At 38.8% G+C, this 19,826-nt stretch overlaps 1 protein-coding gene across 3 annotated transcripts; it reads right to left on the bottom strand.

The window, feature by feature from the left end:
* Nucleotides 1-111: 111 nt before the first annotated feature.
* On the bottom strand, nt 112-19,094 carry BNIP2 (BCL2 interacting protein 2). 3 transcript variants are annotated; one of them, XM_048956807.1, is made up of 12 exons: nt 18,949-19,094; nt 15,112-15,257; nt 14,489-14,619; nt 13,734-13,801; nt 12,650-12,814; nt 10,711-10,887; nt 9,880-9,982; nt 9,482-9,613; nt 8,827-8,913; nt 8,613-8,711; nt 7,075-7,110; nt 112-4,859 (listed from the first exon to the last, which is right to left on the bottom strand). In XM_048956807.1, exons 3-12 carry the CDS (start codon nt 14,536-14,538, stop codon nt 4,811-4,813), a joined length of 966 nt encoding a protein of 321 aa, XP_048812764.1. In that variant the 5' UTR covers nt 14,539-14,619; nt 15,112-15,257; nt 18,949-19,094; the 3' UTR covers nt 112-4,810. The 3 variants fall into 3 exon arrangements, with proteins under 3 accessions (XP_048812764.1, XP_048812765.1, XP_048812766.1); XM_048956808.1 differs by lacking the exon at nt 7,075-7,110; XM_048956809.1 differs by lacking the exons at nt 7,075-7,110; nt 8,613-8,711.
* Between the last annotated feature and the right edge of the window lie 732 nt (nt 19,095-19,826).

A 19,826-nucleotide genomic window follows, 5' to 3' on the forward strand; every position in this document is an offset into this window, starting at 1 on the left:
GCGCTTTCTGCACCCACGTCACATTTCATGCTTTCCAAGAGGGGGCAGTACAAGACTCCTGAAACTTAAGTCAGCATACAGTCCTAAGTAGGAAAAGAAAACATGCAGACCTCTTTCAAAAATATTTATTGCATTCAGCATTTACTTTTTCCTAATTAAAAGGTTCTGATAAGTGCTCACAGCTGGCACGGTCAGACACGTTCATCACATTACTCTGTGACATCTTGGAAAGCAAACAGAAAAGAAGGAATACTAATACAAGAGGTAGGTGAAGAGCCTTGTATTCACACAGCTTTATACAAAAGGGACAAAGCAAAATACAATCGTGTCTGCAATGACTACTAAGAGTCAATTATTTAAGCTGGTTATAGAATGATTCATGGTTTGGCATGACTGCTACAGCTCCATTTAGTTAAAAACTGCAAGTTTACCACACTGTGCAGACCAATAATTGCGTTCATAGACAATTTTTAAGCCCGTTGAAGGGCTCTTTCCCTTTTTCTATACAGGCCTTGTTCAGATGCTGAGTAAGAAGCAACACAGAACTACAGAGCCACTGGGAAATGAAACACTTATCTTCTGTGAACAAATTTTACTGTGGAACTTCATGTCACAACTAATAGCCCTGAGTAAGCCAGAGGAAGGTCCATGGTAAGGTACAGATTTCCCTTTTTTTTTTTTTTTTTTTTAATTGAAAAAGCCAGTTGTTCTTTAGATAATTAAAAAAAAAAAAAAAAAAAAACAGAAAAAAAGATGTTTAAACAAATAATCTGGGCTATCCGAATCACAAAAGTGATCTGAAACAGTTTAGCAAAATTAAAGCTTTTTAATTCATCTCAGTCATGCTTGAATGGAATGATGAAAACACAAACAGAACTGCACTCTCTTTTACTTCACAACTGCCCTCATTCCTGTTAGCTGAATGTAGAGAACAAGAGGTGACAGGAGAAAGTGTAGTTCAACTTACAATCCTGATGTTAGGAAAGCTGCAAAATGTCTTTCAAAATATATTTAAATATTCCTTATATATCAAAGTGCTATTCTGACTAAAATCGGGTATCCTTGAAAAGTATCATTAAAGCACACTTAACAACCAGCATGAAAAAAATCCTCTCGAGAATGACCTGCATCCACAAGGACTGAATACATATTTTTCTCCAAAATCCTTCTAAGTCTTCTGTGGTTACCGAAAGCACACAAGCAATTATCCCTTCCCCCTCTTCCTCACATGAGTCTTTTAAGGGAGACTGGAATGACTTGAGAATTAACATCACCTTCAGAGACAACAGCTTGGGTAAGAGATGCACTTAAGCCATCTTTCTACATAATAAATACAATATAAGTCTGCAAGATACACAAATAAAGTCTGACACTGAAATACACCCTTCTCCAATAATCTTACTGCTCATTACAGATTTAGTTTAAAACCATCTGTTCATGATTTAGTTCAATTGTTTTTTTCCCCACAGTTATTAGACTTTCCAGTCTATGACAATGGTGAGGCTGTAACTAGGCACTAATGCCCACTTCTCTTTTTGACACACTGTGAGGTCATTTCATAAGATCCCATTACCACCAACATTTCATCCAACTTTGAAGTCTGACACAAATTTCCTGTTGAAACATCCTAATCTGCCATTAGAGCATTAAAGTGTGTGAAGCAAGAAACTTGCCAAGACATGTTAACCCAGCTAAGACTAGTTGTGTGCAATTTGGAATATAACTACTGTTTTCAATGCACAGTTCCTAACAGCAAGTAAATACTCTTCTTCACTTGTCCTCTGGAAAGGAAGAAGAAATATGCTAAGCTACATAAAGTTACAAAGTTACATATTACTCTAACTAGTTCTAAGCTTTATGGAACTGAAAATTCTTAACTGAACTGAGAATGTGTTAAAATTCCAAAACTTCAAAAGATTTCTGTATGATTCAGCACTAAATTTCTATGGATCCCTCACTGTTACTTTCCAGTAGAACACAGCTTTGCCACGCTACATAAAACCATCAAGAGTACTTATACAATCCAGAGTCTATCCACATCAGTTTTTAATGACACTTTCTCCAAAATACCTTTGTCACTTCTGAATGTTTCTCCCATTGTAAAACTCGTTTTATACAACCTCACATCCACACATACAGAGATCACCATTTCAAACAACTCCATTTCAGTGTCACACAGCAATAACAAGGTATCCATTAGCACGTATATATACATACACACAAACTCATGAAACCTCCAAACTGAAGGTGAATTAGTGACTCCAACTTCTATCAGCAGAGCTCAAAACATATTCCAGCAACACAAATTCTACCTCTAGGAAGAAGTGCATAAGGTGAACCCCCTGTAATACTGTTACTTTTCACAAAGCAATTCAGAAAGAAATAACTTTAATAAAGTATGAAATTCTAACTCTAATGTTTTTAAATATTAAAATATATTAAATTATTCTATATATTTAAAAATATAAAGTTGACAAGTTAATTCGAGTTCAGGATAACTTTGGGACCTCTGCTTTTTGTAAACATCCCCCTCATCATTAAATGATGAGCTGGAAAAGGTCAGAGGAGAATCGTTCTTTAGTACACAAGATTCTCATGCTGTGTATATTTTCAGGACAGAACAACTGTTTTACAGTGTATTCATTCACAAAAACTAATACTAAAGAAACAGACTTTTAGGGAAGTATTTCCAAAAGAAATAGTACTACTGCAACATGAAACTGCAGAGCCACTCAGCCACCAGAAGAAAAAAAAAAAAAACAACCAATAATCTTATCATTTGAGAATCCACCCTAAACAGAGGACTGTCTACTCTAAAGGACAATATATACATAGGAGGGAAAGGACAGATACTCACAGAAGTTCAGTTGTTCCATTATAAACACGACTTTACTGAGAATACTTCTCTGAACTAGGAAGAATTTGAAACAAGATGAGTGGATTGGAATGCTTAGCATCAACCCTAGGACTCACAGAATCAGCAAAGACTGGGATGGTTTCCAGGTTTGTCTGTTCAGATGTGTTGCATTGTGGAAGCATTAAACAAATTGTGAAAATGTCCACTTCACTAACTTCAATCCAGGTCAGCATCAAATTCAGAAGAGGAAAAAAGCCTTTAAATGAAACGTTCACATTTGTGTTCTGCTTTCAAAGCAGGATCCAAACATGATGTAATAGATTCAAGGCAATTTGAAATCAATATTACCTCCTGAAAGAGAACATCCTACATATTAATCTCTTTGAAACCACAATACAGAAGGTAGCATAAGTACCAAGACCTTGAGATGAAAGCCTCTGAATCACAGACAAACTCCCAGAGACATGGGCAGTTCATCTTTATCTGACATGAGTATCTGTTCCCAGACCATTATGTGTATCATTAGAGATTCTACATGAAGTGGCCATTAATAAATGTTGACCATGGAACTAGCTAGACTGCCACTAATCCACGCCAGGTATTAATCTAGTTGAATGCATTTTTTTTTTTAAAGTTCAAGAGAAACGTATAACACTACATGAAATTGACATTTTAAAGACAAAAATCACAAGCATGTAAAAATATCTGAAGATTGAGCATTTGCTAAAACATTGAATTGCTCAGCTCCTGAATGGATTCATTTGTGTGCATCTGTCCTTACAGAAAACAGCAATGCTCAAGACACTTCACAAACTTTTACAGGCTATCAGTCAGTGCCTAACTGTTGCCCTGGAATCCAAGAACGCTTTTTATACAGGCAACTTTACTACCCTTATGGGATAAGGAGGAAACCTTTTATATTGTTGTTTTTTTTTGGTGAAGTTAATACTACTATCAGGTGCCAAGCCAAGAGCTTTAGAAATGGATGCTGATTTACAAGGATGACACAGTAATAGTAAGAGTCCCCCAATCTCTGCACACAAGTGATATTATGGGTAAGATATTTATGCCACTCTCAAGCTCTACTGAAAAATAACCAGAATTACTGGTGATAACTGATATTTATCCACAAAAAAAAAAAAAAAAAAACCAACACAACCCAGAACAAACTCATGTCATCCTTGTAGCTGAACTAGCCTTCATTTACTGAAGCAGAATCTGAAATTTGCAGCTTAAATTTACACAGGTCTGATATCAGTCACTTACACAGTTTAGTTTCCACTGCAGCTTAGGCTTAAACCCTCTGGCCAACAGACAGGAATTCAGAGAACTCCAGATCTGTGTTCTGAGAAGTGGACTACAAGACAAAGCTCAAGCTCACTCTAGTGAGGTAAATGAGAACTGCTTGTATTAGGTGTGAACAGAAATAAGCATCTCCACGCATATAGTAGACTACGTTATGTGATTGTTAATTTTCAAACAAATTAAGGTTTCTCTGACAACCAAGAAATGCACTTGACCATTTAGAGCAAAAACAGATCACGCGCTTTATACAATAACAAGTAGTTTATGGCCTCGCCTACCTGCAAATGAATTCCTTCAGCAGGTACACAACATATTGCTCAAAGTCATAAAAATATATATTATCTTTCCTTTAGCATTTAGATATATAAATATTTTACTGAAGAACATGCATCATTTAGATAAACAATTGTAAGAACATCCTCTAAACATGGGGTTCTTTGACATTTGGCCGTATAAAAGGATTACACAAAGGTAGCTACTCAAATCAAGACAAACCAATACAGCAGTGAAGAGTCCATTGTGTGCCAGTCTAAAGTTAAGCACCTCTTGCAACAAGTTATGTAATATATACACACAAGAATGCATCATAAATGAAGAAAATAGCATAAATCCATCTGTATATTCTTCAGTCTTGTTCTGTCTCTCAACTTACTGTTCACTTTTCTGCTCTTGTTTTCCATTCAGCTCTTGGTCAACTCTGCTTAGTAAAGAAAACAGTGATGTTAGAACTGTATTAAAAACAAATTTAGTTCGCTTATATATTAGGCAAAACTGTTAACAGAAAAAGGTGAAAGCTCTTGCATGGAACAAGGTTTAGCATGTAAATATTGAATAGTTAAGATTTTTATTAAATGCAGTTACAATAAGATGTTTAAAAAGTCTGTTTTCTTACTTCCCCCTCAAAATTGATTAAAATTGTTAAGAAGCCATTAAAGTAAGCATAGCATTTGAAAAGCACAAGTACAATTTGACTGCACAGCAAGAAAAAGGTTCTGTACTCTTACTAAATACAAGCAGGAACACAAGTTCTCAGTTAACAATACTATCAGGTGCTGCTACCTGATGAACTCATACACTGCAATATTAGCACAGAATTTTCTCCAATTTTAAGTAACTAAGCCAAGAAGGTAACAGCAAAAACTTAATTAACAAGAGTTTAGTGGCTCCTTAATTGCAGTACTTTCCATCAAATTATAAGACTCCTTTGACTACCCAGGAAAAATTCATTTCTGAGGAGTTTCTGTATCTACCTTGGGCCACTGAACAACATGTTGCTTTGCAGAAAGCAGGGGATGGCTCACAGTGCTGCATGAAACGTACTTCTCATCTTTAGATCAACTTCTCATCTTTAGAATCAACTACACTCTTAGCTTTATCTTCTGGAAAATAATGGAGATCACTTAACTTTAGAACCAATATAGTTCCAAAGCAACAGAGGCTCAGGATAAGTTTGTCTTCTAACAGCTGAACTGACTAGCCTATCTGTTCAGTCTCTCCAATGATAGCCAGCCACTTTCTTCAAAGTGATTAAAACAATGACAACTCTTCCAGGTCATGAACCCATAGGTTCATAGGATGTTCTATTTTTTACAGTTTTATGAACTGCACCTAAACATATGGATTCAGTAAACCTGGAGCAGTGGAATTTAGAAACATTCCTAATTAAGGAACAGTTTACCTGCACAGCATGCTGCTGCAACTCATCCCTGTCCTCATTGCAGTAACTTAGGAAAGCATATTTTGACATGACTTGTAGAATTATAGGAAGCACGAGAAAATATGGTAAGCTAATGCAAGATGGCTACACACAGACCTATAGCTGGCAATATAAATCCACAGTATCATACTCTAGCTTCCAAAATGACGTGTACATAGCCAAAGAATTCCTACTGCCATCCACAACACTCTTCATAAACAAACATCAACATGTCTCCTTTCCCATATTACAATAATGCCTACAGCTGCTTTCAACAATATCTCACAACCACTTTGTGCCTGTGATCTTTCCTGTCTACTTCAGTTTTGAAGTAAAACTTTTGTGAAAAGTATTGGTAGTACAAGTATCGACATTGACAGGGATGCTAAAGGTGGGTTTCTTAAGTTCAGCTTTCTTAGAAATCAAGGTTACAACACCACAGGATTCTCTTAATGGAGTAATTCATAGTGAAGTAGCTTCATGTGCAAGTTTTCAGAGAGAATTATTTTTAATTTTCATTTCACTGTTTCTTTGGTCATTATCCAAGTTAGACAATAAGCTTCCCTCAATAGTTACACACACGGAAGAGTAGGCAAATAAGGTGAAGTTAATAACAGAACACTATAGTACATTTGTTAGTTATACAGTAAAAAGTAAAAGCAAAAAAAAAAAGTTATCACAGCTATTAGGATAGCTTGAATGATTAGCAAGAGACTGAAAGTTTGCAAAGTGAAAATCTAATGACTGTTACCAAGGAATATACACACTGCAAATACAAACAGCACTAAAAACATTAAATTGCATCTGTGCAAGTTAAAAAGGTAGTTAATATGAAACTAAATACATATTAGAACTTCCTCCACAGTTGTGCCTCTGCTGCGTACTACAGCTTAGCACCTAAAAACAGCTCTTTAGACATCACTTGTTAGAAACAGTGAAACAATTGAATCAGTTCATACAGAAGCATGCTTTTGCCTCTTGAAAATGTGGTTAAGAATCCACACACACCCCTTAAAACTCAGAATCACATTTAATAGTAGACACTATTTACAAATACGTGAGTTTTCAGATGTTACTTTCATGCATAAGAACTAGGTCACTAGTGCTTGTTTATATTTACAAATGCTTATTCCTTTACACAAGCCAATCATCTGGGAGTTAGTTGCAGTGCAAATAGTCTTATCTAGATGCAACCCTCATCAAAACATGAATATACCTTGTTTGTTTCTTTCTAAACTTTTCTTCTTCATACCTTGGTGGGGAAAAGTTTGATTTCAGTAAATATACAAAGGCCAAATTCAATAGAAGCTACAAACTGCTATTACTGTCAATATAGTTTGTGGAAACATGCCAAGTTCTTAAATGAAAAAAGCAAAAAAAAGTTTTGCATTTTCAAGATAATTAATATTAAATTAACTACCAGAACAACTTCCTGTACAATATTTATCCATCGCTAAAGTTTTAAGTCTATACTCTTAATAGTTTAAAACCAGATATCGAACACATTAGTCTGATAATTAACTACTAAAAAGGATGAGCTTGGCTGACCTCTGAAGACTGAAACAGGCTGCCCAGAAAAGCTGTGGATGCCCCATCCCTGGGGGCAAGGCTGGATGGGGCCCTGGGCAGCCTGATACAGTGGTGGCAACCAGCCCACAGCGGGGGTTGGAACTGGATGGGCTTTAATGTCCCTTCCAACCCAAGCAATTATTTAGTACAGAAAGTAGCTTTATAAAACTTGGAATGACAGCCTGAATTTCCCTAACATATCCTTCAAAAAATCCCCAGAGAAAATTCTCAGAGTAGCAGAAGGCTGCTCCAACTTTGTCACATCTTTCACCCTCAACAAAAAACTGCATTTGCTCTATGCTAAAAAAATAAAAAGAAATTCACAACTAATGCCAGCTGAATGTTTACTGTGGTACCCAGCAGTCAGTTTATCCAACATGGATGTGATGCTCTGCCCAAAGTGATACTACACTACCTTCCTTTATAGAGTTCCCCATTAGCCATCACATCTGTGATCACCTACTGTGGTACATAATCCATGGACTCTGTACGTTATGCTTTCCAATTAATCTACTGACAGAATTATTATTTCCATCTAGCTTTTTCAAGAGAAAAGTTTACGATTCCGCTTTATTACTGCAGCCACTGATTCTGTTCAAGTGTCATTGTCACACCTGAGAGCAGAGTTGTGCTGACATTAAATAGATATTATGTGGCAAAGATCTGAAAGGAAGAGCAGAAGGAAAAAAAGAAAAATCAAGGACATTAGTACTGCCTTCCCCTCTCTGCCAAAGTAGTTTCAGAAGTACAATGGGTAGGGATTCAAGCACTTTTTATCTACAGCTTTCTTCAAATGAAATCCCTACCCAACTGATATTTCACTCCTTACTTTGTATTGCAGTTTAGCATGAACAGTGAAAATACTATAAGTTCAATGTAAGTGCACAGCATTTCTTACTCAAGCCATTTAGCATACAATAAGTAGAACAACTGCAGCAAGGCTTAATCTACAGAAGACTAAACACATCATAAACAGCTAATTATGTGAGACACTATACAGGAAAGTCCTTGAACATTAGCATTCCTTCTGTAGTATGGAATATTGAAACTGTGGTTCAGCAATTCCTCCTAGACATAGCAGTTTTATTAAATATCAAGTATTACATTCAAACCAACCACTGAATATATTATACAGCACTTCCTACACATGGTCAACCTAGAACACATTTGAACTATAAGACGTACTGTTTTATGCATTCTGGGATGCCAACGTATTCCATGGGGATGAGTTCAGCTAGTTCTGCCAGAGTAAAGACATACCTAATTTTCTGGCTGAATTTTGAGCTGTGGAAGAACAAATGCAGGGTACAGTTACAACTTAGAAAGTATCCATTAGATCAGTATTCAAACAGTCAAACATTTAAACTTTTAAAAAGAATAATAGCATCCATATTGTTACCTAATAAAAGGTTTTGTGATGGCCAGAAGGGTTCTGATGAACCAAGAAGGATGAACTATGATTAATGACTTCAGATTTTTCCTTAACCTGAAGGATGCAAACATTGAACATGATTATTAGAGCAAAAAGTAACATGACAAAAAGCTTCTTAAAATATATATATATACACACACACACACACAAAACATTTTTGCAATTACAACTTTGTTATTTAGATCTAGCACTCTGATATCCCATTACTTGAAATTACCAACTGCCCTAAGAAAACACTAGAAAAATACCTAGTCAGAATTAAAAGGCTACCATCATTTTAACAACCGAAGTTACAGTATTTTTTTAACACATTTGCAATGAAATTGTCAAGGGACCCACCTTATTATATTAGCATATGAATGTTTAACAAAGTACTACACTGTAGCAGTACCCACCATTCTAATGCTATGATTTCACTTATGAAAACAGAATTTAAAAAAAAAAAAAAAAAAAAAAATAATCAAAACATATCCATACCATTATTCTACACCAACAAGATGTCAGAAGAGATTTTCAATACAACAAACAATATACTTCACAGTTACATCTTAATGATTAGCAGCCACCTCATTAAACAGCACTGAACACAAACACTGGGAGAAAACACCACAGAACTTCTTACCGTCTGTCAATTTGCTGGTAACACTTCCTAAGCCAGCCTATGCTTGGCATTTTTCTCCGTGTTGTCGCACCATTCAGGTACACTATCATATAATTCTCTGCTACTAGTAGCTCTAAAGTGCCAATTACATACCTGCAAACACAGGGAAAGAAAATGCTCAAGTGAACATTTGTGGATATTGAAGTAGTTCCTAGTACTGCCCAAATATGCCCAAAAAGGAGAAGCTGACAACAGTGTTAAGCAACATCCAGTCACTTTTTTCCCCTGAATTAGACACAGTTGCTGTATTGTTTTACCCTTCCCTCACCTAAAAGAAAAAGCTTCACAAAAAAAAAAAGATGTTATTAAGTTTTACAATATGAAGCCAAGGTAGTGTTCAAAGGCAGGTGATGACTTACTTAAATAGATTGTCCATTAGGTATCTGTAGTTAGGCTGGCTGCTTTCAGGCATAAAACAAACAGCAAACACAACAATGGCATTTAACCCATCACCATAATAACCTACAAAGAAAAAGACAGCAGTAGTGACTACAGTGATTATATCTTGACCACTTTCACTCAAAGAAAAGTCATGAATGTACAGCAAGTTTTTCCATTATTTCCCTTAAAGAGCTTTGCAAACACCAATGGTATATAAATGGACAAGCACACACACACACTATACATCACCTATCACCAGACTGATCTTCTGGAACCACTTGGATGGAAGAGGTAAGAACATGTGTCAGTCTGTTTCCAAAAACATTTTGCTTATAATTATTAAATATATACATATTTTTTAAAGTTAATCTACTTTTAGGGAAATAATGGAAACAGATGCAATCAAAGTGCTGTACCTATACTCCATATCTCAGTACATTTAATGTTTTTGATGGCCAACTTTTCTTCCTACCTGAACCTCATAGACTGTTAAGCTAGAGTCAGTAAATTGATTTTTGCCTGAGCAAACTAAAGCTATTTCTTTCAACACTCTTAAAACCAAAAAAAATTTAGATCATAACACTGAGACTGTATAACTTCTAAGCACATTATGAATGGTCATGTTAGGAGCTGAACACAAATACGTTCTGCAATTTTAGATTAAAATGCAAGAAGTATCAAACTAAGCACATGCTTTACACTACAACAAAGCACAGCATCACTGAGTCTTTCCAATTTTGCTGTACCACTGCATCCCAGCTTCTAGTAGTAGTTTCAACAGATCCCCTCAGCGCATCACTAATTCTTACCACCATGACTGATAACTTTTTTATACGGTTCGATTGCCTTCATGTCCACCCTATGGTCCTGTTCGCCAATCCTAAACATACGCCAGCGTCGACCATCCTCTTTCTCCTCTGCTGCTGTATATTCAGTAAGTGATCCTTTTCTAATTACATCAGTAGTTTTTGGCTTTGGAAGATCATCTGCCGAAGTTAAAACATGTTCAATATCCATTATGAATACTGCATACAGTGATGGCCAATTATAACACAGGTTAACCATTTTGCTATCCAATTTAAGTCAGTCAATACATTTAGCTGAAGGAAATCAGTTCCCTCAGTCATGACAAAAGACCATCTCATCAACATCAAACTTTTATCAAACTACTGTTAGCTTTGTTTGCCATGAACTGCAGTTTTATATTTGAAAGCGCATGCAAGGTTCTGATTAGGTAAGAAGCCTACTTAACAGGAAGCATTCAGTACACTGACCTGAATGGATGTCACCAAAATAGGCAAAGTGGTTAACTCTGTGATAATCATACAGGTTACTTGATCACAGATTTACATGGAAGCATAATTTAAAATATTAACACTATCTTGCAAGCAGACATGCAGGCATTCTATTAGAAATTAAATCTAATTTGTGTGTGCGCACAATCACTATACGAAATTTATGCTGACAGCAATCTGTCAAAAAAATTGCTCCAATTAAATAAATGATTCTTGACTTCGTTGCATAGACCTTACCCAAAGCGAGAAAAACCTACTGCAAGTTAGTTGTCTGTTCCCAAGACAAAGCTGTTAACTGAAACTATCCTTCCAGGAAAATGAAGGCAGCAGCATTAAAGGAAGAAAAGACAGAAACCCTTTTCAGCCACTTTTGAAAAACAAGGCACAAATATCTGGAACATTTCCTTAGCAGCACTGCAAAGCTAACCCCAAACACCAGCTCTTCGTCTCTAGAGTTCTCAAACAGACTCGTTTCTACAGGTAAGCCCAGAGCCTCTGTTACCAAATCTTGACCTGCAATATCTTAGGTATTAAAAGCCCTTGCTTTAAAGAACGTTTTCCGTCCATTTATAAGCTACCCTGGAATGAATAACAGATTTTTTTCATATGTAACAATGAAAAGAACTTCCTGTTTTCTCAGGATTCTTTTTTATTATTTGCAGCACAAAACAAGTAATAGTCAAGGTCACGTATCTATAATTTCAGATACATTTTTAAGTAGTATGTTTACAGAAGTTTAACTCCAACTGTTTGACCAAAGTAAAAGTCCTTAGCTTACATTAAAAGGGCCCTAATCATAACTAAGCTGCAAGTTTGAAACTTGTGCTCTAACTCCCACACAGAACTTTGTTACTTCCAACAAAACTAGATTCAACAGATTTTGCCTATAAAAATATTATTAACAATCTACTCATTTCGTAAGGATCATTTCTGTAGCACTTCCACCGTGGCTATAGGTAAGTTAACTTCAAACATATTTCAAGTTGACAGAAAATACAGGTTTTTCTACTATTTCCAGCCAGTAAAGACAGTTTGCAAAGTCTGAAGAGTTCTGACCTTTTCTCAGTTTCATTTCAGCAGTAAATGACTCAGGTGTTACTCATTTTTTAATAACATCATTTAGATCTCTTTAAATACAAAGGCTTACAATTCACGAAGTCCTGATACGCTAATGTGCAACCTGCTAATATTCATGTTGCTTACCTCTATACAGAATGGAATTATAACACATGTAAAGCGTATGTTTGTACCAAGGATTTGCATTCACTTTACTTTATTGGAGTTAATAGCTATTATGTTTGTTTGTTATTAGTCAGTCAGCATAGGATTTGCTTTTTAAAAATTGTCTCTATCTAATGACTTGCATGAGAGAAGAAATTACGAGTCAGTTCTTTCCCACCGGAAGAATAAGAAAACATCCTGTGGCAACATACAAGAGCTACAAAACACTTACCTTCCCATTCAAACTCATTGCTATTCTCTGAAGGAGTATCTAAGTCATCCAAATCAATGTCTCCGCTCTCATCCAAGTCAGACAAAACAGACTCCTCGCTGCGATCTAAATTTAAGCTAATATCTGGAGCTGTAAGTTTCTTCCTCACTTTGGTTCCATTAACTGCTGCATTTAAAAAAGCAAATTTGTTTTCAAAGCTCAAGTGAGTTTAGACGAGCACAGTAACAAGACAACTGCACTTCCCCAGAGTACACAGTAAGTTAACGCCCACCATTTAAACAATGCATCCCTACATCAGGAATTAAAATATACATGGTAAAAAGAACACAACTTGGGAGACTAAAGTTCAAGTCCTTAAAACGTTATGTTTACCCAACTGCATACATACTAAGGTCAGAGGGAGATCACCTTACTGTTAACAAAAGAAAAATGTGAAGTGCCCCCTCCAGTAGTATTGCAGACAGTGCAATGCATTTGTATTCCAGCCCTTGTTTTTGTCAGGAATCAATAACATCACAGCTGTCTTTGAAAGAAGCAATATACAAGGCAAAAAAAAAAAAAAACCAAAAAAAAAACCCAGACAAAGCTAAACGACAATAGTATGAGCAGATTAAGGAAAGTGTTAGGCAAATACACAATGTGCTCTCACACAAGGCAAACATTTGCGTGATTTAGGCAGCAGCTGAAAGCAGCAAATAAAGATATTGATCCAGTACTGGAATTATCCAAGATAAAGCAGACAGACAAGATCCAAAACAGTTGTGTTTGTTTTTCTTATCTTTCGGACTGCCAAAAACCTTAAAAGGCCTGAAATATGGAGTTAGACTAAGGGAGGCCCGACCTGATGCAGAACAGAAATCAAATAACAAACCAAGATTTTAAGATCAGTCATGAAATGAGTGTTATTTATGTTCATTATTACTCAGATCCCTCTGTTCACATATGAATATGTTCATTTAGAATGCTGATCCCTCAAGCCTCATCAACAACAAAAACAAACAAAACCAAACCAACACAAAACAGAGTTTTAGGACAGCCATTTAAGTAGAAAACCATCAGCCCAACTGCATTGAGATGTTCTTACCAGTTTCACCTTCTGTTCCTGCTGCAGCCAATATATCTGAGTCAACAGGATCATCCTCTGGCAGGGGCCTGACACACAAAATAGTTTTTAATAGTAGTTTCCACTAGAAACACACTGTGGGTTGTATTGATCCAAATGCACATGCTATCTAAATTCAAGCTGGCAGTAAACAACACAGCAGAAATTTCCTTAAAGCATTCACATTATGAAATGCCAAAGTACTAGTTGCCACTGGTATCATCTTTAGGAAAACTTACTGTATTCTTGCTTGATAAAGTTTAATGTTAAATACATCACAGAAACAGTACTCTTTTTTTTTTTATAAAACAGAACATATATGAAGTCAACTTTTTTTTTTTTTTTTAATTTCTTTGCAGGTCTGAGCATCACAGTACTCTTACATGCTAGCAGTTTTGCTCAGAAGCATTGCTTATTGCAGTACTCAGGCCCTCAGTCATTGGTGATTATAAGCAAACAGTCAGAAAAAGTTCATTTAACACTAGAAGAAAACAAAGCTGAACTTACACTTTCATACTGGTAACATCAGAAATTTCAGTATGGGCATTCTTATATTACTTACACACTAACATAAAGCTATCCCTTTCCAGACCACAAAGAAACAAGGCACAAAAGCCTCTCAAGATCACTATGTTAGTGGAAATCACTGCAAGACTGAGTATTAGTTTATCAGGAAAATAGGGACAGATTGTTTTGGATGTTATGTATTTGATTTTTATTTACAAAAAGTTTAAAACCTTGGAAAATCTTCATCTTGCCATTCTTCCTTAAACTCAACACCTTCCATTCTCCAGCCAACTTGAATTGTTAATAGTTACTCCTGATCAGCCAGAACCCCTTGTCTTCTGGACTGCAGGCTAAACAGCAGCTACAGGAACATAAAAAGATATAGCTCAATATTGCAACAATGCATCCTATCACTTACCACCAAGTTGAGACATTGTGTGGAAGAAACAGGGAACAGTTAACAATTCATCCCCTCCCACCACAGCCCATCCTCACACTTTTTTTTTTTCCAAATGCAGAACTACTTGTAATAAACTGCTTATAATAACAAAACTGTCATAATAATTTAGGTTGGAAGGGATCTCTTGAAATCATCTAATCCAACACTCTGCTCAAGCAGAATCAATCTTTAAGTTACAACAAAAGCTCAGAGTAACCTGATCTTTCATTTGGGATTACACCATTTCACTCCACACTATGAAAAAACAAAACCTGACAACTCTCTAAATTATATGAGAGATACTGAATAAAGGTGTAGTCTGGGGAAAACAAGCAAACAAACCAGATGGTCAGGTCTAAAATACAACTCGGCTCTTAAACAAACAAAAAACACTTCAACAAAAAGAGCACTCACCCAGAGATGTGCAAGTTGAGCTGTGGTTTTTTCAGGCTCACCCATCACCAGCAACAGGGCATCCCCAACAACAGAACATAATAAACCATTCTGCTATGATACAAATCCAATCCAGTTGAAAATCTTGGCTGTGTTGGCTCTGAAGACTGACAGGAACAGGTAAACTTATCAGTGATAGGAAAAGCATGAAAACAGGAAATTGAATTGTATTTTTAAATGTAAAGAAGCAAGTAAGGTAAAGGCCAGTAAGTACAGAGTTGGAATACAATCACGCTGCTAGTCAAGCTAGAGAGACAGCTTATTCCTACATGGATAAAAAGAAACAAGTATGCTTACTATTCAGTAGAATCAACTACTATGGAAAATGTCAATTTCTGTTCTCCTGATCTGATAATAACCACAGACCGATTCTCAAAAGACCTGCAATGCTTAAGGCTATACTAAACAAGCTGCACGATATAAAAATTTAGAAGTATTTTGTTGTTAAAACTGTATTACCAGAAACAATTAAGCTTGAATTTGTGATTAGTGCTTTTTTTTTTTTTTTTTACTGACATTTCCTTCCTCCCACACCCAGGAAATAAATATAAAACTTCTAGAAGGTAACAACCTAACTCTCCTTAGCAGAAGCCTTTCCTTCTTTGAGTTGTTCATCCCCTGCAGCTCAGTTGTAGGCAATACGTGTCCACACAGTCTTCAGGTCCCCAGTAAGAGTCCTCCCAGCACTCCTCTTCCTATCTGTCCATTTTGACCAGTGTGCTGTCTGGAATGCTTTCTTGCTGCTTGAATCATACCACCTTCCTCACAAAAATACGTTCTCTCTCATTAGATGTCGACACCCTTGGTATGAAGTTCTTCCTGCGTGCTAACCTGCTGAGTGTTTGCAATAATGAATTTAAAGAATTTGCTTGGGGATGAAGTTCTGTCCCCATCAGCAGGAACAATGAATTTGTACATAGCACTTGTCTTGAGACACTGAGATGAAGCACAAGAAGTGGCACAATATATCCCACATGCTCAAATGAAGAGAACGTGATGGTTACAGTCAGCATGGAATGAATTATCTGATACAAAGACACAGCTTCCAAAAAACAGAATAAACTTAGAAGAAAATATCAACTGGTTATTCCATTCTTAAGGGCAGATAAAGAAAGGAAGACAGCAAAAGAAAAGACAGCAACCAACTCAGTCACTGCACAAGTGGCTGCAAGACACTGTGATCACACTGCTGTTCCCCCAAGACTTCAAAGCCGAGTTCTGCCCTAACAGCTTTGTCACCACTCATGACGAACGCTGAGCACCAATTAACATCTGTTAATTTCAGATGTACCACGTTTCAGTGCAGAAACAATGCCTATTAGCGTACAGGACAGGTGTGGGGTTTGGAAGTTATTTATGCTGTAACCAAGCTAAGATACTTTTAGAACACGCTTCCCACATCAACAGCTTCTCATAGAGGTAGATGTGAAAACCATCATCCATTAAATACTGCGCAGTATAACTGCAAACAATTTAAAGGGCAAGCTCCAAGTCCTACATCAGAAAAGCACAAGTTCAGGCTACTTCACTTCCACATCCTACTCGAGATGCAGGTTAATGAGTTGCGGATGTTTTGACTTCAAGTTTCAGGATTAAAAGCACTGTCACTTGTCAATTAGAACAATGTAAGAAATTCAGAAGGAAAGGTAATCTTCAGTTTTAGGAAAGTTGAAGAAGTGCAGACTTCCAGGATGGCTGATGACCGATTCTATATCATCATACCAGTGCTTAGAAAGTAAGAACAAAGCTCTGCTCATACAAGCTAAAGCAGAGTTTAGAATTGTTTTCCTATGGCTGCTGTGGTAGTAGTGGCTTTTCTTTTTTACTGCGCCCAAGTCTTTCTAAATCAGCTGTAAATGAAACATGTAAATTTTAAACTTGAAAGTATAACACTAATAATGCAAGTCTTCAATAGTCACGTAGGAGAGAAGCAATTAATTTCTGACTGCTGCTAGCACTCCTCACAGCCAACTCATAGTTTCTCAGAACAGCAGATTTGTTTGCTATTACTCTCCATGTAATGTACAGAAATGGAGTTAGAAGACTGGAAAATATATCAGGTCAGAAACTTCAACACAGAGAACACCTGGCTGCAGGATTGCCATGTGGTTCTGCTTTCTTCATGCAAACCCTGGACTTCAGTGACCAGCACTGCTGTTATACTTCTAAACAAGTCAGAGCACTACAAACAGGAAGAAGTACTGCAAGGCACCACATCACTGCAATCACTTCTCTGCTGCAGCTAATGAAAGGATCTGAGTGCAGACACACAGGTTAAACCTATGTAAATACTTAGCTGAGGTGTGTTACTGCTTGCACCAGAAGCCCAACATGGGTGTTCTCATCCCTTTCCTGGAAGGAGGGCTGGTTCTCAGCTCTCACCAACATGGAGCTGGCTTGGTTTGGGTACATGTATGATACAAGCATAGCATGGTTGAGAAGACCATTGAGCTGCCACTGTTTGATGTGGCTTACAGCTACACACATACTCTAAGACGTCCTGATATTTAAAGGAAAAAAGACAACAGAATGCCTAAAACTTACTTTTGAAGAAGGCCTGTTGCATTTTGAGAGGCTTTATTATTTTACTTTTTAAACATTTTCTTTCACCTTTGAATTCTCTGAAGAACACAAACAGAAGATAAGCATTTGTGTGGCCACATCTATACATCCAATACAAAGACCCATCATATTTGGTCCCTGATGAGGATATGAGGATTACAGCATTTGAAGTAGAATGAATACAGAGTGTACTCTGCAAGAATCCTGCAATGAGGAGTTCACTGCTGAGCTCCACCTGACACACACAGGGCGCAGCACACTGCTGCAGTCCCAGTGAGCCAAAAAATGGTACGCTGCTGTTTTCCTACATTTCATCTTCGCCATTTCATGAGAAAGATCAAATGGAATTCCACATTACAGGCATTAAAGAGATGCCTCCAAGAGCAGTTTTTAATTTCAAAGCACGCCAGAAGAATACATATATATAATTTTCCTGCACACAGATTCATACTGCAAAGCTCCCTGTAATTTCTAACTATTTCCATAACCCCAATGGCTTTGAGAACGAAGCCACACGAACCCTTGAAAACATATCCCAGATACAAGGACAGACATCCAAGTCGTGTCACTTGCATGTCAGCACAAGGAGGCAAGGCACAGCCCTCGCTAATAGCAGTCTTCGCTGCCTTTCCTCAGCAAACGGACAGAAATCACTCGGCAAAGCAAGAGAGCTACAGGTTCGCCGGGAGCACTCAGCGCGGTGTAGGAACGCACGCTGCTGAACTCGCCGGGACTCACAGCTCAGAGCCGATCTGTCAGACAGACGACAGCACTGGCACCCGACCGAAGAGCAAATGGAATTACTTGCTGAGAACCGACTAAACCAAACTCGCCAGCTACCACACAGCTACACGTTACACGAACGGCTGACGGCTCAGAGGCCCAACTGCGACAGCTCTGCGCCGCTCACCGCTGCGGCTGTTCGGCAAAGCCCTACTGCTACCCATCCCTCCCGCACCGCCGGGCACTGGAGGAGCAGCCCAGGCCCCGCAGCCACACGCAGCCACCGGGCCCGCGCCGCTCCGGCCGCCTCTCGCTACAGGAAACGCCGTCCGAACCCGCCACACACCACACCACACCGCCACGCTCCCAGCGCCGCAGCTCGGGGAACCGCGCCCCGCGACGCAACGCTCCCGGCCAGGCCCCACCAGGCTGACCCCGCTGGCGGCTCAGCCACGGCTCCGCGTCTCGAGATCCCGACTCGCTGCCGCCTCCCCAAAACCCCCTCGGCCGTACCTGGCGGGAGTCGGACGGGACGATCCGGGCCTGGCCGCGGCAGACCCGGCCCGAACCGCCGCTCTACCTTGCGCGCCGCCCCGCGCGGCCCCGGAAGCGCGGACTCCGCAAGCTTCACGTGACCACCGCGCCCTGCAATGATTGGAGAGCTCACGCACATACGCCAAAGCACGGCCGCCCGCCGCCCTCTTATAGCTGGCGCACGCGCACTTGCTGCTCGCACGCGGACGGCCATTGAGAGCGCGAGGCGCGCGCGGCTGGGCGGTGCCTGTCTGAGGGCTGTGGTGGGGCGGAGGTGGTGAGCAGTCCTTGTGAAACCAGGTGGTACCGTGCACCCATAGCAGGAGCTCGGGGAGCTACGCAGAGCCTGAGCTCACCGTCCTTCGGCAGCAGTAACGACAGAGGTTATCGCGGGGAGGAGATGGGAGAGCAGTGCCCGAGGTGCAGAATGCTGCCTGAGAAGCTGCTCTGTGAGTCCCGCCCCGCTGGAACACGGTGGGTTGGGACGCAGCAGCAGGAAGGCAGCGTTTGCACACGCAGACTTCATGAAGCTGAGGGGCAAGATACATTTTTTTAATCGGGAGCTCATTTCTGCAACAGTACATCTGCTGGAACGTGAGCGTATGTATTGCTGTGTGTGTGCCAACAAACTCAGCTGCACAGAACTGGCCCTGTGCAGCAACATTGCTGCAGTCAGACTGTGACCAAACTGAATTCCTGCTTCTCGCAGCCAAAAGGCAAAGATGCACCAATGTCTGTTTGAGCCCAGGGTACAGCAGGAACCTGGGGTAACGAGACACGTGTGTGGAAGAAGGGTAGGAAGAATAAAAAAGTGATTTAATGGTGCATGACGTGAATGGAGAAACCTACAGTGTAAG

This window comes from Lagopus muta, chromosome 10 (assembly GCF_023343835.1).
Source record: "Lagopus muta isolate bLagMut1 chromosome 10, bLagMut1 primary, whole genome shotgun sequence".
Lineage (NCBI taxonomy): Eukaryota > Metazoa > Chordata > Aves > Galliformes > Phasianidae > Lagopus > Lagopus muta.